Source organism: Erythrolamprus reginae, chromosome 2, assembly GCF_031021105.1.
Source record: "Erythrolamprus reginae isolate rEryReg1 chromosome 2, rEryReg1.hap1, whole genome shotgun sequence".
Classification (NCBI taxonomy): domain Eukaryota; kingdom Metazoa; phylum Chordata; class Lepidosauria; order Squamata; family Dipsadidae; genus Erythrolamprus; species Erythrolamprus reginae.
The window spans coordinates 280562340-280580441 of record NC_091951.1 but is presented as its reverse complement, the minus strand read 5'-3'; the positions used below and the strand labels follow the sequence as shown (position 1 = coordinate 280580441).

The 18102-nt window shown below is 36.7% G+C and overlaps 1 protein-coding gene across 2 annotated transcripts in view; it reads left to right on the top strand.

Annotated features, from left to right (window-relative positions):
- The window catches only part of TUT7 (terminal uridylyl transferase 7), a 42830-nt gene that overhangs the window by 14975 nt on the left and 9753 nt on the right, over nucleotides 1-18102 (top strand). For both annotated transcript variants that reach the window (XM_070742779.1, XM_070742778.1), the window contains exons 8-18: nucleotides 3911-3980; nucleotides 6627-6753; nucleotides 8795-8914; nucleotides 9981-10112; nucleotides 12089-12269; nucleotides 13189-14288; nucleotides 15401-15551; nucleotides 16091-16177; nucleotides 16407-16507; nucleotides 17551-17608; nucleotides 17823-17926. In XM_070742779.1, coding sequence (XP_070598880.1) covers nucleotides 3911-3980; nucleotides 6627-6753; nucleotides 8795-8914; nucleotides 9981-10112; nucleotides 12089-12269; nucleotides 13189-14288; nucleotides 15401-15551; nucleotides 16091-16177; nucleotides 16407-16507; nucleotides 17551-17608; nucleotides 17823-17926 — 2231 coding nt within the window. The remainder of the gene's footprint in view (nucleotides 1-3910; nucleotides 3981-6626; nucleotides 6754-8794; nucleotides 8915-9980; nucleotides 10113-12088; nucleotides 12270-13188; nucleotides 14289-15400; nucleotides 15552-16090; nucleotides 16178-16406; nucleotides 16508-17550; nucleotides 17609-17822; nucleotides 17927-18102) is intronic.

The following is an 18102-nucleotide window of genomic DNA, read 5'->3' as shown; positions in this document are numbered from 1 at the left end:
AGGAAAGGAGCAGAATACTAATTTTCCTGCAACCCCTACCCTGCAGTGATGCATTATACTGAAGGATTTCCAGTCTTTCAGGAGGAGATATTCAGGATGAGTAAAAGCATCAGAGAATAAGAGCATTGATTTCTTTCCTGTTTCCTCCAATCATTTTCTACCATTGGGAACAGACAGTGCATGGAAGTCATACAACTATTACGTCCATCTCTGATTTTCTCAATGAGAGATGTAGTTGTCCATTTCTATATATAGCAAAGAAGGGACATTAGTGCACCAGCATAAGGAACACCAGATGGAAATGTTGGGTTGGAATGGGGAATACTTGGGGTCAAGACTGCAATTTGGTAAGCTGTAATTTTCACCCTAGAAAATTTAAAAATGAAGTATGAATGAATTGTTGCTCATAAATTCATTAAGGATTGTAGTGATGGGAAGACATAATGCCAGAATGTTGTTACATCTGATTAGTGAAATGTTCTAACAGGGATCTTTTAGCAGCACAAAGGGAAATGTCTTTCCTGTACTAAATTGCCATAGGGAATTATAATTTATGACTTAATTAAGACTAATGCACACTAGTTCTTCTAGTTTGCTGGTTTATAGGGTTAATCTAGCAAGAATAAAACTACCAGAAGTATAGGGAGGATTTCGAAACGGTAGAGGAAGTAGAGATCAAATTGCCAAATATGCTGGATCATGGAGAAAGCTAGGGAGTTCCAGAAAAACATCTACTTTTGCCCCATGGATTATGCTAAAGCCTTTGATTCTGTAGATCACAACAAATTGTGGCAAGCTCTTAAAGAGATGGGAGTAACAGACCATCTTATTTGTCTCTTGAGAAACCTATGCGGATCAAGAAGCCACAGTGACACCCGGACACGAAACTACTGATTGGTTCAAAATTGAGAAAGGAGTTTGGCCAAGGCTGTATACTATCGGCCTGCCTATTTAAGTCATATACAGAGTTCATCATCAGAAAGGTGGGGCTAGATGAATCACAAGTTGGAATTAATATTGCCAGGAGAAATATCAACAACCTCAGATATGCAGTTGATACCACTCTAATGGCAGAAAGTGAAGAGGAACTAAAGAGCCTTTTGATGCTGGTGAAGGAGGAGAGTTCAAAAGCTGACTTGAAACTCAGCATTAAGAAAACATAATGCATGACACCCTGCCCTTTCAATTCTTGGCAAATAGATGGGAAAGAAATGGAGGTAGTGACAGATTTTATTTTCTGTGGCTCCAAGACCACTGCAGATGTGGACTACAGCCAATAAATTAAAAGATGCTTGCTCCTGGGGAGGAAAGCCGTGGCAAAACTAGACAGCATATTAAAAAGCAGAGACATTACCCTGTCAACAAAAGTGTGTATAGTCAAGGCTATGGTTTTCCCAATTGCAATGTATGACTGTGAAATTTGGATCATAAGGAAGGCTGAGCACCAAAAAAATGAGGCCTTTGAACTCTGGTGCTGGAGAAGACTCCTGCGAGTCCCTTGGACTTCAAGACAGTCAGACTAGTCAATCCTAGAGAAGGTCAACCCTGACTGCTCTTTAGAAGGCCTGATCCTGAAGATGAAACTCAAATACCTAATGAGAAGGAAGGATTCACTGGAGAAGAGCCTAACGCTGGGGACGATTGAGGGCAAAAGAAAAGGCAAAAGACAAAGAATGAGGTGGTTGGATGGAGTCATTGAAGTAGTTGGTGTGAGCTTAAATGGACTCAGGGAGATGGTAGAGGACAGGAAGGCCTGGAGGAATGTTGTCCATGGGGTCGCAATGGGTCAGACACAACTTAACGAGTAACAACAAGAAACAAGAATAAAATATACAGGTAATCCCCGGGTTACGTCATCCCCAACGTAAGACGTTTTGTCGTTACGACGACCCAGGGACAGCTTTGAAGCCACTGCTGCCGCTGCCTCCATTTGGACAAAGGGATCTCTGTGGTGGAGACCCCCTCGCCCGAACAGAGGCGGCGGCGGCTTCAAGGAACCAACAGCCAGTCCTTCTCGGTGCTGCGTTGCTGCAGCCTCTTAGGCTGCTGCCGCCACCTCCGTTCAGGTGAGGGGATCTCTGCGGTGGGTGGCCTCGGAGCCACTACCACCACCCACCGCGTAGATCCCCTCACCCGAACGGAGGTGGCAATGCAGCGCTGAGAAGGACCGGCTGTTGGTCCCTTAAAGCTGCCCCTGCCGCCATCACCACCGCCCACCATGGAGATCCCTTTGCCCGAATGGCGGCGGCGGCAGCTTCAAGGGACCAACAGCCGGTCCTTCTCGGCGCTGCATTGCCACCTCTGTTCGGGCGAGGGGATCTCTGTGGTGGGCAGCCTCGGAGGCTGCAGTAACGCAGCGCCGAGAAGGACCGGCTGTTGGTCTCTTGAAGACGCGGCTGCCGCCGCCTCCGTTCCTGTAAATCAGAATACAGTATTCCGACTTACACGGAAATTCAGCTTATGATGCCCCTTAGGAATGGATCGACGTTGTAAGTCGGGGACTACCTGTATACCTAAACATATACTAAAATTGAAAACAAATTGCTACTGAAACCCTTTCTTTCAGAACAGAATTTTACTAAAGAATACTGTAAATCAGAACAGTAAAAGCATTTGTGTCTGTCTAAAGCAGGGCTGTCAAACTCCTAGCCCATGGGCTGGATGCATCACGCACTGGCCACGCCCATGGTTAGTTTAGCAAAGTGGAAAAAAGTCACGATACATCATGTGATACCACCATGACAACATGAGTTGACTGTCCTGATCTAGAGAGTCTGCAGTAGTTAGGTAATATTCAGAATATTTAGTTGACATATGTATCTCATTCTATAACAGTTGTTCATACACCTGTATGATAGGTGGATTGTATTCATTATAACCAGTTTGCCATTCTATCCAAGTGTATTTTCATATGAATGAAAAAATAGAACTTACAGTCAAGCCATTGCTAGTCAAGTTCAACTTACATATGCAGTACATGATATATCAATGTAGTTAGTTTCATGTCTTAATGAAAATACAACCTGGCCAGCTTACTGAGGCCTCGGGAATTAATGAAAGCTTGCTGCTGAAAGAAGGGATATAAATATTCAGATATTCAGTATAATATGTGATAACATGAGTTAATGTCAAGAAATCTGCTTGTTGATTATGTAATATTAATTGGGCAAAACTGAATTGTAGGGCAATAATTTTTGAACCAAGATAGCTCATATGGGCTTGGTGACAGGATGTGTCCAAAATCTGCATTTATAACATAATACAAATTGTCCTATAAAATTTTCTGTGATAAACCCCTGATGTTTGACCATGCTATAAAGTTCAATATGGGCTATTTTCAAAGCAGATGCAACTCAATATCTCCCCAATTTTTAAAAGATTTTTTCCAGTGAAGGCATTACATTAGGAGCTATGTCACTGTTGAAGGCATTAAAAATCTGGTAAGGAAACAGCTCTGGGCCAGGGATTGTCTAGTCATAGCTAAAGTTTGAAGGCCAGATACCAGAAACTTAAGGCCAAGCATGTATTTTACATAAATGGACAAAGTATTTCTTTAAAAAAAAATTAAACTTTTGAAAATATATTCTATTTCATTTTCTTATAATCCAAAATAGATTTGTATTGCTATTGATACTGAAATTCAGTTGTTAAGATTTATTTAACAAGCACAATAAACTATATACAGTACAACAAAAATTACTATGCGGAGTAACCACACCTGATAATTTCAAATAGCAATTCTATACTGTGATTTCACTTGTTTCATGCAAATTACATCCATGTGAGTCCACTAATAAACTACAGAAAAGAAAATACATTTTCTGTTTCATTTTTCCTTCGGGAGAGACATATTGGTAGGCATGTTTCTTTTGGTACCATGATTAATGTGGCTTTCTTTTTTTCCCCCCAGAATCTTTTATTGATGTTGAAGCAGATTTCCACGCTAAAGTGCCTGTGGTGGTGTGCAAAGAAAAACAAAGGTCTCAGTTAGCAAATTTGTGTGTTCCTATAATATACCACAATGTAAATTATATACGGCCACATCTAAATTACCATTTTTATTAAATAAATTCAAAAGCTTTACTTACAGAGCAACAATAAAAGGGAATTCCATAAAACTCATTGGATCAAGTAAAAAGCCTATTTAGTTTAGCATTTTGATCCTGCAGTGTCATTTGTTTGTTTTTGGGAAGCTGCAAGTAGGTCCAATAGCACTTTGCTGCTGGTATCCTCAGCAAGAGATATTACTGGTGGAATATAGCAGCCGTGATTTTTGTGGGTGTCTCAGAATCACAATTACCAGATATGAATAGTCTTAACATCCATGGTTATCTTATCCCCTTTAAAGATCAGTTGGCAGCCTTCTTATATTTTGTGATAGCAGTTTCCTATTGAATGAAACATTTCTTTCATTTGTTAACTATTTAATAAGATAGTCCCCTCTCAGATTAAATTCAGTTGTTGTAATGGTAGCTGTGTGTTTTTCTTAGCAATGTGGAGTGAGTGTTTCTTCACTGATGTGCCGTTGATTTCATACTTCTGCCTTAGAGTGGCCTAGTGGTGTCTCCATTCTTCATCTCATTAGATGTGCTTTCTTCCAATTAGCATGTTTTACATTGCATAGGATTTCTATCCAAAAATGTTAAGGTTGGAATACTGGAATGGTTGCAATCCTAATCCGAATGGTGCTTTTTTCAAAAGGCAACTAGACTTTCTTAATTAGAACTAGAACTTGTGCATTTTGGTGAGGTTTTTTGCTCCTGTGCATGCATCTTATTTTTTTTTTTTTTATTTATTAGATTTGTATGCCGCCCCTCTCCGTAGACTCGGGGCGGCTCACAGCAACAATAAAACAATGTACAACAAATCTAATAATTTAAAAAACACTAAAAACCCCATTATTAAAAGCAAACATACAGACAACCATATCATGCATAAACTGTATAGGTCTGGAGGAGATTATTATTATTATTATTATTATTAATTAGATTTGTATGCTGCCCCTCTCCGTAGACTCGGGGCGGCTCACAATAGTGATAAAAACAATACATGGTAACAAATCTAATAATTAAAATCTAGAATAACAGTTTTACATTAAAAAGTCTAAAAAGAAAAAAAAACAATAGAAAAAATACATACACACAATCATATCATGCACAAAATTACATAGGCAAAGGGGGGATGTCTCAGTTCTCCCAAGCCTGACGACAGAGGTGGGTTTTAAGGAGTTCACAAAAGGCAAGGAGGGTGGGGGAAGTCCTAATCTCCGGGGGGAGTTGATTCCAGAGGGTCGGAGCCATCACAGAGAAGGCTCTTCCCCTGGATCCCGCCAGACAACATTGTTTAGTCGACGGGACCCGGAGAAGACCAACTCTGTGGGACCTATCCCGCCGCTGGGATTCGTGCGGCAGAAGGCGGTCTCGCAGATATCCTGGTCCGGTGCCATGAAGCGCTTTATAGGTCATAACCAACACTTTGAATTGTGACCGGAAACTGATCGGCAACCAATGCAGACTGCAGAGTGTTGGAGTAACATGGGCATACTTAGGAAAGCCCATCATTGCTCTCGCAGCTGCATTCTGCACGATCTGAAGTTTCCGAACACTTTTCAAAGGTAGCCCCATATAGAGAGCGTTTCAATAGTCGAACCTCGAGGTGATGAGGGCATGAGTGAATGTGAGCAGTGACTCCCGGTCCACCAGGCGAACCTGGGCAAACGCCCTCCTTGCCACAGCCGAAAGATGTTTCTCTAATGTGAGCTGTGGATTGAGGAGGACGCCCAAGTTGCGGACCCTCTCTGAGGGGGTCAATAATTCCCCCCCCCCCCAGGGTAATGGACGGGCAGATGGAGTTGTCGTGTTTCAGATCAACTATCTTCGCTGCTAATGGAAAATGTGTTAGATATGCAATTTAGTTAATACAGACCCTAATCATTCCTAAATTCTTTTATTCATCTTTAATTGAATGCCATTTCACTGGCCTGTTCTGACAAAAAACATAATAATTTACATGTAAGTTTATTTATTATAATCAAACAACAGATGTAAGTATCAAATAATTTCAAAGAACTATCATTGTAATTGCTTATGTCTCTTTGGGATTTCTGGATATACTTCCACAGTATGTTAATACAGTGGTTCCATTTAGCTTGAAATAAAAGGGGCTATTTTTCATTCAAGGATCTTGCTCAGAAACTAACTTAAATGCAGAATGATAATTTCAAATGATTATCTTTTAAAAGTCAATGTAGTTAAATGATTCAAAATATCCCTGTTAGATTGTAAGTACTTTTTAAGTTACTGCTTCTTGTTAGCTGACTTGAATCTGGCAGGGAGGTAGAATTTATAGCAGTAACATCACCCGTAACAACAGGGTTAGAAGGAAATAAAGTTCTTTTTAATGTCCTGGGCAAAATCATTACTCATTGCCATTGAATAGAAACTTCTGCTCATAATACAGCATCACCTTCATTTCTACCAAAAATGTTATTGCAGAAAAAAGATGGAGAGAATGTAGCGTTATTCTTTTCCACCACAGTCACACCTTTCCAGTTGTGTATTGTTCTGTCTCATTTTGCAAATCCCAGAGTGAGAAAAGCGTTAACATTTCTATGTTTATTATTTTAGTGGCCTTGTTTGCAGAGTAAGTGCAGGAAATGATAATGCTTGTCTGACGACAAATCACTTGGCTATGGTTGGAAAATTAGAGCCTCATCTTGTGTCCTTGGTCATTGCTTTCAGACACTGGGCCAAGGTAAGTTTGGTTTAGTAGCAAAGCATGTTTATTAATACATAATCAAGTATATATTCCATGAGTACTTAGTCTGTTTTGGAAAAAGTAAGAAGACGCATCCTGTAAATGTTGGATAATATTTCTACTTCCTTTACCCTTCCTTTAGCTGCCCTCCCCTCTGGAATGGGACAGCTCGCTGCAGCCAACTTGCCATGGCTTATGGGACAGCTTGCTGTGGGACAATTTAACAATTCTATTTAACCATTTAAAATAAATATTATTTTTAATTTTTGCTATTCTCGTTTCATTCTGTCCCTCCTTTTGCATCCTTTCTTTAATGATTCTATTCCACCATTTCCTGATACCGGTATTAGTGTAACTTTTGTCCCGCAGCAATTTTTCCTGAAACAAATTGGCCATTGCCAAGTTGGTGGTGGCCAAGGCAATTGTCATAGGCCCCTCCCCTTCTGCGACCCACCTCCTGCTTCATAAAATCTTGAACAAATTTTGCTGGCCTTGAAGAGGTCAAAGAGAGAAGGCTTAAATTGTTCCATTAGTGATGTTCATTGTCACATCATTTATAGGCTGAGACTTTGGCTGAAAAATAAAAAGTTGCTCATCTTAGAACTCTATTTAGATGTGTCTTTTAAGGGGCAATTTTCTATAGTTCTTTTATGAAAGGAAGACACCAGGAGTTGCTTTCTTAGGACTTCTAACTGGAAATAATGTATCTGACATAAGAATGACTACCTGTTTTGAAGAGAGCAGCTAAATATTTCGCAGGTTTTCTTTATTAATCATTGAATAATAAATACATCCATGAGAAGAATGTATCAGTGATCCTAAAGTAGTTTAGAAGAGGGTAGTATTTGTGGCTCTTCCAGATTTTGAATTATCTTTCCAAAAGTAAACATAACTTTGTTGATCAGCAGAAGTTTTTATTGAAATAGATTATTATGATAGGCATGCATTTATACCAGGGGTCTCCAACCTTGGCAACTTTAAGCCTGGCGGACTGGGGAATTCTGGGAGTTGGCGTCCTCCAGGCTTAAAGTTGCCAATGTTGGAGACCCCTGATTTATACTATTGAGTCTTAATCATATGAGGATATGGAGGTAATAAATAAAGTTAATACAATCAATTTGTTGAAGTTCAGTTATATCAAGTCATAGTACAAAGTTCAGTTCAGTTATATCAAGTTATAGTATAAAGTTAAGCACACTGACTTTCTGCATTGTACAGTTTTGTCAGAGTGTGACACACATACATCACCTTTTTATTCATTTCCCAATCATTATCATTGAATCTCTTAATTTTCTTTTATTCCACTCTACAGTTTGTTTCAGTCTCTAGTATTTTCTTCTACAAGAGTAGCTTTAATTATACACTATGCAGTACAAACAGTGTAGTATTTCTACCGCAAATGAATGTTTCATTCTGTTTGCCCAATGCTTAATATACACCCTTCAGCTGTTCCTTACATTAAGCTTATAAGACTTAGTCATATAGTCTGGTGAAAAGGCGTGGCCATGCTTGACATGGTTATAAAGCCACCTTAATTAGATGTGATGATATGATGGTAAGTAGGTACTATAAAATTGCTGTAGCTGCATCTAAGTGTATGACTTAAAAGAAGGAAGTATAGAATTTACGGGACCGCCACCTCCCTCATACCTCACTGCGGCCAGTAAGGGCCCACTGAGTTGGCCTTCTCCAGGTCCCATCCGCCAAACAATATCGGTTGGCGGGACCTCAGGGAAGAACCTTCTCTGTGGGAGCTCTGACCCTTTGGAATTTCTGCCCCCAGAAATCCGCGCTTTCTCCACCCTACCGGTCTTCCGGGAAGCTGTTAAGACCTGGCTTTTCCGACAGGCCTGGAATTAGGTTGATTGCAAGTATAAATAAATAAATAAATATAAAATAAATTGTCTTTTCAACTTACCTAAGAGTATATTTAAATAATTTTATAGTAAAAGTTTGATTAGTTTCTTCAAATTCATGAACTGTCAAGTTGAAATGCTTAACAATGTTACTTTAATAAACATCTTTCTTTCTGTTTTAGCTATGTTCTATAGATCATCCTGAAGAAGGTGGTTTACCGCCTTACGTATTTGCTCTGATGGTTATTTTCTTTCTGCAACAAAGGAAAGAACCTTTTCTGCCTGTCTATTTAGGCTCATGGGTATGTGTCTATAAAAATTCTTAAATGCAGATAAAATGTTTTCAGTTTGTGTTTTGTTTATGTAGCCCTGAGCTTATGAATTGTTACTTTTTCCCCAAAAGAGGTAGAAAGTTACTTATTTATTATTGCTTATACAGCACCTATTACATTAACACAGTTCAAAATCAATGAAACATTAATAAAACAAATTAACAGCACTGTAACAGTTCATTGGCTTGACTGATTGACAGCTCATGAGACCCACATTGTGGGCATGCTCTTCATTGTTTTTCTGAATGATAGCAGAGTAAAAATCATTTGAGCAGGCAATTAGTGTTCTGGCTTAGCATTTCTCTCAATTCTGCATGAAACATGACCCATAGCATGCCATCTTTGACTGCATATATTGAGAACAGATTCTGCCTTTTGATCAATAGTCCTATGAATAGTAAAGATTCAGGCTATAATAGCTATAATTGGTTATAAGCAGTTATTAAATGTCCTAAAGTTGGGAAATATCATATAATAAGCAATGGTGAAATCTTACAAAAGGTTCTGAAAATTAATCTAGATATCAGCTCAGACCTATTATAATGATTACATTTTGTTCATTTTTAAAGTTCTGTGCTGAATCCGGAATTAACAGAGTATATGACTATACTATTGTTAATTCGCCATCACAGGCATAACAAATTGCCAATGAGACTCACTGCTAATGAAAAGTAATGAACTGTAGAACACAAAATCTTGGCTTCTGATAGATATCAACAGTCTAAATTGGCTATGATTATAGAAGGAATACTTGATTAATACTGGAAAACATGAATATGTTAAAATACAAATCTAGATGTAAAAAACAGCTATTAGAAACAATAGTACTCTTACATTATATAATTTTCGGTTATTAGGTATTACATCTTCCAAAACATGTCACAGATGTTTTTGAACCACTGTAGCAAAAAACATAATTGGCCAAAATAGCATCTTGAAGAGAAGTGAAATCTTTTTTAAATTTCTTACCTTAATGTTGATTTTTTTTTTCTGGGGTAGTTATTTCTACCGGTAATTATTATTTTTCTTACATTAGATTGGAGGATTTTCATTAAACAAATTAGTGAATTTCAATCTTAAAGAAGTTGAAAATAATGCTGTGGTCTGGGAACATAGCCCTGGTAGTGATCCTACTTCTTCAAAGGAAACTTCTCCTAAAAGGGGAAAGGTATGTTGATAAATCAATTTATTTATTTATTTTATTCATTTATTCAATTTTTATGCCACCCTTCTCCTTAGACTCAGGGAGGCTTACAGCAAGTTAGCATTAGCACTTTTTAACAGAGCCAGCATATTGCCCCCACAATCCGGGTCCTCATTTTACCCACCTCGGAAGGATGGAAGACTGAGTCAACCCTGAGCCGGTGGTGAGATTTGAACCGCTGACTGATTTGAATTGTAGGGATATAATGTTCTAAATGTACATTTTTTAAAAAGCTTGTGTTGCTAATTTATAATGAAGTAGGTTTCAATAAACTGATTGCAATTATTAGAATTAAAAGATTGTCATCAAATAAATGTGGCATTATTTAAAAAGTAAGCTTTGCTATAGAACATTCCAGTTAATTAAACAGATCTTGATGACCAGTATAGTATGAAATTTCTGTATTCAGGACCAGAGAATTAAAAAATCATGGAATGTTTAAATTAGCATGGGAAACAAATATTTTATTTAACAAGTGTAATATTCATTTAAAATGTAAAGTAATTGATATATTTAGTATGTTGTATAATCATTTGGTTTCAGAGTTGAGCATAACAAAGATACAGAAAATAGAATCCACCATGCTATAGCTAAAATAGAAGTACACCAATGAACTGTAATAATATGTCTACCATATTTTTCACCTTTCAATTTTGATTAAGATACTTGAATAATTTTAAAACACAGATATCTTGAGAAGCGGAATAGAATTATATCAGTAGAGTTAGTAGAGGAACTACTAATTAATATATGTCCTGTAGGACAGATGAGGGTCAGTGATGGTGTCTGATGGGGCAATTAGCTCGAGTTGGCTTTAGGAGGGAATTTGTCAGCCTGTCTTCTTTCCCTTCTAGAATCCTTTACCTACAGCAGTTGATGATAAGGATCCTATAGAAAGGAGGAACTGCCATAATGGAAAAGATTTTGGAATCTCTTTCCCTCTGCTTCTAGTTGAAGAATAAATCATTGCACCATTGTGCTCATTTTTTTGAGTACAAGTAGTCCTCGACTTACAACCGTTCATTTAGTGACTGTTCAAAGTTACAATGGCAGTGAAAAAAACCTGATTTATGACTATTTTTCACGCTTGTGACATTTATATCAGCCCCATGATCATGTGATCAAAATTTGAATGTTTGGCAGCCGGTTCATACTTATGATTGTTGCTGTGTCCCAAGATTATGTGATCATCTTTTGCCAGGCAAAATCAATTGGAAGCCAGATTCATTTAACAACCATGTTACTAACTTATTAACTACAGTGATTTATTTAACAACTCTGGCAATAAAGGTCATAAAATGGGGCAAAACCCACTTAACAAATGCCTCAGTAATGAAATATTTGGCTCAATTGTTGTTGTAAGTTGAGGACTACTTGAATACTTGGGATGTATGTATCCTATGTCCATTTCAATAAATTAAATGTTGAAAAAGAAATCTGTGGTGTATTTGTTCCAAGGACAAGCCTGTGCTCTGACAGAATCATATATTTTAACCATAACAGTCTAGTTTCACAACAGAGCTTTTATAAGAGCTCAGGTATTTGAAAGAAATCTAATCTGATTACAGGAGTACTTTCCTAATTTGTCTGCAACACTTTATATCTTTATATCTTATATAAAGTACAACTATAAAGTATTTTATAGAAATACTTTGAATAGTGTTTAGCCTATATAAAAAGTAAGTGTGGTATAGTGGTAAAGGTGCTGGCCTAAAAAATAAAATGCCTTAGGCATGGCAATTGAATTGGTGACTTGGGATGATCATTCTGTCTCAACTCTTCTCACAGGGCATTGTTCTATTTCCCTTTTTATTGATTGATTAGATGTTTTAGTCATTACCTTGCACTTGTTCTTTAAAAGAATTAACAATAGTATAGTCATATTTCTAAATATGGCTTCCGGGTGAACACAGTGACTTAATTTTTGTTTTGATTGATAGGTTCCTTTAGTATTTGACTCAGATCAACAGTGTTCGGTTCCAATTGGACAGCTGTGGGTTGAGCTGCTTCGTTTTTATGCCTTGGAGTTTAATCTGTCTGACTTGGTGATAAGCATACGACTCAAAGAAAAAGTATCTCGTGAATCCAAGGACTGGCCTAAAAAAAGAATTGCTGTGGAAGGTATATTACACAGATTGGCTTGCCAGTGTTTAGTTATGTTCAGTATAGGGGAAATCCATATCATTATATATTAAGAATTAAAGATAGAATCCAGTACTAACTCTGTCAGCAGATATAATTTTTACTAACATTCCCTAACATTCTCAAAATATGTTGTGCAGAATCTCAACTGGAGCATATTTTTAAGGCAGTCTTCTTGTTTGACTTAGTGGGGCTTAGTAAAATAAAATGTGAAAATTCAGAACTTGTGGCCAATGGAACAATGATTAAATTGGTTCTCATGCTCATTGTATTCGTGTTGCAAGCCTTAAATGTTCATTTCTTAGTCATGTGGATTGTGTGATACAGGTTGACTTTGAGTTCTGCTTATCACAGTCATAACTCGTGACAGTTTGTAAGACGGATCAATCGGGTGACCTACATGATTTTATGAATGTTTTTGCAACAGTTATTAAACTAATCCACAGTCATTATGTATTACCATGGTTGTTAAATGAACCATTGGTTTGCTGTGGGCATGGTTTTGTTGAAAATTGGAGGTAAGTGCCTGTTTTCAACAACTGTCGTAAAACACAGTCCTATGAATGTGAGGCACTACAAATAGGTGTAAATGCGGCCCGATTGCATAAGCCTGAATTATTTTCATGTGACTGGAGGAGGCTTATGATTCCTAGTCCTTGAATTCAGATCATAAATACCCCCAAATTGGTCCACTGGAATCTTGAAAAGTCACTAAGCAACCAATTATAAAATGGGTACTACCTCTATTTCTAAAGGTTTCTCAGCCTAATGAATTGATTGAAAGTCTTGAGGAAATTTAGTGCCTATTCCTGTTTGGTTAATACATTTAAAGAATGAAAACATGAGCATCATATGTAACCCTCTGTAACACTTTTTCCCTTTTTCCCCCCCTCCTCAGATCCTTACTCCGTAAAGAGGAATGTGGCAAGAACTCTTAATAGTCAGTTAGTATATGAGTATATACTTCATTGTTTACGGTCAACTTACAAGTATTTTGCCTTGCCTCATAAACAGAATTCAAAAAACAACCAAATAAAATCTCTAGACGGCTCAATACTTCTAGAACCTGAGAAGAATGCCTTTAAGCAAACAATCCCTGATATAAAAAATGTCCATAATGAAATGGAGAATACTCTAATAGACAGCAGTACAACGTCTACCAAGAAAAGTTCATATTTCCCTCAAGAACATACGTGTGAACCTTCTCAGGTATTTATTGATGAAAACATTGTAGAAGAACAGTTGGCAGATGGTGAACATTTAGGAATATCTTATGAGGACTCAGACTGTATAATTGAAGAATTCATTTCGGGTGACAATGAGGAATTTAAACCAAGCTGTGAAGAGACCGAGAGTGGAAACGAAGAGCAAGAAGAGGGGCACGAGCAGGAATATTTGACTAGTAACCAAGACAGTGAAAGTGGAGATCTTACGATTCCAAGTAGTGAGCATGATGTTGAAACAGACAGCATTTCTGATTTGGAAATACTTCAAAACGTAGTAACTGCCCTTGATGAGTTTGCTTTAGAAGAAAGTGGTATTCCAAATGATAAACTTGACGTTGATGAGGAGAGCACAGAAGGTACTGACGAACTGGATGATTCCCTGTTCAAACTGGAACCACCAACTCAGGAACAAGTATCTGAAATAGATAACTCGGAAGAAGAAGATGAGGAGGAAGAGGCAGAGGAAGAAGATGAAGAGCATAGTATTAAAAACCAAGGGCAACATGAGAACATAGTCAATACTGAAGATGAACTGGACAATACATATACTGGATCTGGTGTTGAGGAACCTCTTTCCGAAGAGGAAGATTTGCTTATTGCACATGGGGACATTGAGCTAAAGAAGAGAGTAGACGAACTTTCGAGTGTAGATTTGAACAAAGAAGATGATCGTGAAAAAGAAGTACTTACTGAAAGTGACAAGCCAGTAGACCAAAGTGACAGGCTTGAATTCTTCTATGAATTTAATAAAACAGCTTTCACAAAGGGCAAGGTAATAGCACCTATATTTCAAAGTATTACTAATCATATAATGCCTTAATTCCAGGACAGACCTATCTATAGAAGGAAGACTTAACATCCACACTGATAAAATTTGACCTACAATTCTACTTCAAAAAATCTGGATTCAGCTGTGTTTTAAAACCATTTCCGTCCATGGCTACCCAACTGAATCCTGAAATATTAATTGCTGCCAGTTTGTGTTCGCAAACCAATTAGCTGTGAACGTCTCCTGCTTAAGTAAATAAAAGATCATAGCAAATTTTAAGTGTAAGCATTTAAAATGTAAAATTAAATTTCATTTTTGATTACAGTAGTGCAGTGTGATGCATACACTATTTATAATACAGTGTTCCCTCGATTTTCGTGGGGGATGCGTTCCGAGACTGCCCGCGAAAGTTGAATTTCCCGCGAAGTAGAGATGCGGAAGTAAATACACTATTTTTGGGTATGAACAGTAACACAAGCCTTCCCTTAACACTTTAAACCCCTAAATTGCAATTTCCCATTCCCTTAGCAACCATTTAGATTATTATTCACCATGTTTCTTTATTAAAATGTATTTAAAAAAATATTTATTAAAGGTGGACGAAAGTTTGGTGATGATATATGACATCATCGGGCAGGAAAAACCGTGGTATAGGGGGGGAAACCATGAAGTATTTTTTAATTAATATTTTTGAAAAACCGTGGTATAGACTTCGCGAAGTTCGAACCCGCGAAAATCGAGGGAACACTGTACACTCCATCACTGATTTCCTAAGCAGCTGAGAAACATTGCTCCTGTGGGAACTAAGAATCTTCTTGTCCTATTTGCAATACATTACAGCACATTTTGACTGTTTCAGAACATGAAGCTAAAGTATCAGACCAAATTGAGATATTAAATATTTGTTCTGGAAGGTTAGAAGATTGAAAAACATTTGGGTGATGAATGATGGGAGAATTATGTCCTGAGGTCTACTAAAGTCACTGGAAGTACATTGGATTTCATCCATCATTAATTCAAGATTGAGCAATGGTTGCTCTTTAGTTTTGGGAGCTAGGTGTATTATAAAGTTGAGAGAACAGACATTTGTAGATAAATCTTATATTTTCATCTAGACTCCTACAGTTGTATGCAGTTTGTGTAAGCGAGAAGGTCATCTAAAGAAGGACTGTCCAGAAGACTTTAAAAAAATAGAACTGGATCCTTTGCCACCATTAACATCCAAGTTTTCCAGTATTCTGGATCAAGTGTGCATCCAGTGTTACAGTAAGTTGAAAGAAACATTTTAATATATTTTAATTATTTGTTAATTTTACATTAAAAAATATAAACAGTTTCCTGCAACTATATTCTACTTGGGATATAAAGGTTTATTTATTATTGGAAAAGAAAGATGTTGACCCATTTCTTGGCTATCAGTTATGTGATGCTCCATTTTTTAATTTAAAGTTTCCTAACAAAGTTTGCCGTGCTATACAGATTGTATCTGAGTCTGTGTTGCTAGATGTCTGTTCTCATAATGGCTACAACTGATTTACTTTTAACATTTTTTTATTTGTAAAACTGTTTCAAATAGAAAAAGGGGTAGGCAAAGTTGGCTCTTCTTTTACTTGTGGGATTTCAACTCCCAGAATTCCTGAGACAATCATTCTCGCTCAGGAATTCTGGGAGTTGAAGTCCACATGTGATAGAAAAGCCAACTTTGCCTATCCCTGAAATAATAGAACAGCTTGTTTTGTGTGTCTCTTACTTGTTGTCACAATTCCATTTATAAATGAATGTAAATTTTGTTCTGTTTTCAACAGAAGATTTTGCTCCAAATATTATAGAAGACCAGGCTCGGGAATATATAAGGCAAAATCTTGAAAGTTTCATCCGACAAGAATTTCCAGGTTCTTCCTGTAGTTAATCTTTTAATTTTAAATTCAGTAATTTTAAAGTAATTTTTATTATTTTAATCTAAATCTTGTTCAAACAAAAGCCCTTACTTGATAGAAAAATATTGTATGCTGAACTCAGTTTTCTTATATTTTTAAATAGTCTGATGTTAAAGCATGTATTGCTAACTACTCTAAAAATTTCATGTGAATTAGATATAGATATATATATCCTTCCTTATAGGCACAAAATTAAACCTGTTTGGGTCTTCAAAGAATGGATTTGGCTTCAAGCAAAGCGATCTTGATATTTGTATGACAATTGATGGTCTGGAAACTGCTGAGGTAGCTTGTCAATATGAACAATTTGATGAACAAAATATATTTGTTGTACTTGCCTTTTTTGTTTTCTACGCTGCTAATGTTCTATATGTGTGTGTACAGATATGTTTGGTTACCCATCATTATAGTTTTGGTATATAGGCTAGGCATCAAACTACAACTATTAAAATAGTCTCATCAGGGTTTGTTATTTGATACCCATCGTGAGGTACTGTAAGAAAATACAAGCTAATAAACCAGATTTACTTTTCCACCCACTCATACCAATTCAGAAAAACTGAGTTTTCACTACTCAGACTTTCAGAGTAGTTATTTGTATATGGTATAACACTGCTGTAGTTACTTTTATATTAATCTAAAACCAGTGCCCTGCTTAAGAAATGTTAAGAAAATACCCTCATTCAAATTATTGTTTGGGGGGGGGGGTTGCATTGTCCTTGGTAGTTTATTATTTATTTATTTATTTATTATTTGGATTTGTATGCCGCCCCTCTCCGAAGACATATGTGAGACATCAGTGGGAAGATAAGTCTCACTGCAGCAATTTGCATTCAGAAATAAATGTATAAATTAAGCTGAGTTTGAGAAGAGAAAAATAATATATGTTCAACTGTTTATTCTGTAGGGTATTCTGAAACCCTCATCAAATAGCACTATTTATACTTTTACATCTCTTGCAACCAAAGAAAAATAAGTGCATGCTTGCATTCTTTTTTCCTCTCCTTGACTAAGTTTAACAAGTCCTTAGCAATTTAAATATTTGCAATATTTGAGTCAGGACTGTGAGATAACTTCCATTTTCTGACACAAATGTTTATGGGAGTTAGCACACATTTGCAGTTCCAAAATCAAAAACAAATTAGAAACAATATAGAAAGCAGTACCTAGCATTAGGAAAATATACTTCAAAATTGTGTCAAGAATTGAAATTAAACCTGTGAATTCTGCCAAGAGGCTAGAGATTTGTTAAATGGATAATTTTTTCTTGCATATAAATACTACAAAGTGCACATCAATATACAGTACTAACATTTTCTCTGTCATAGGGACTTGATTGTATAAGAATTATTGAAGAACTTGCAAGAGTGCTAAGGAAACATTCAGGTAAACATCAGATTCTTCAAAATTAAAAAGTTGCGTTGCCTTATGAAATGTTGAATCAGGTCCTCATATTTAATATAGTGTTATTTCATGTCTTTAAACATTTGGCTTAATTGTCTGTCAGAGTTTGTTGCAGAAAATTAAATCCACACAGATAACTGATTCAGCTGGACTCATTATCTTCTTTATAAACATAGTTATTTTTGTACTTGCATAGGTTTGAGAAATATCTTACCTATAACAACTGCTAAAGTGCCGATTGTCAAGTTTTTTCATGTCCGAAGTGGCCTTGAAGTAGATATCAGTTTGTATAACACATTGGTAAGAGCATTTAACAGTTTGAAATGTAAATATTTCTTCAAATAGTCATTCAAAAGTTTTTATAAATAGGAATGGTCCATGGCTCTAAGGAAAAATATTTTTTCAATGTATATTTGAGTGTGTCATTATTGTATGAACCAAAAACAAAATAGAAAACAGTGATATGGGCAGTTAAT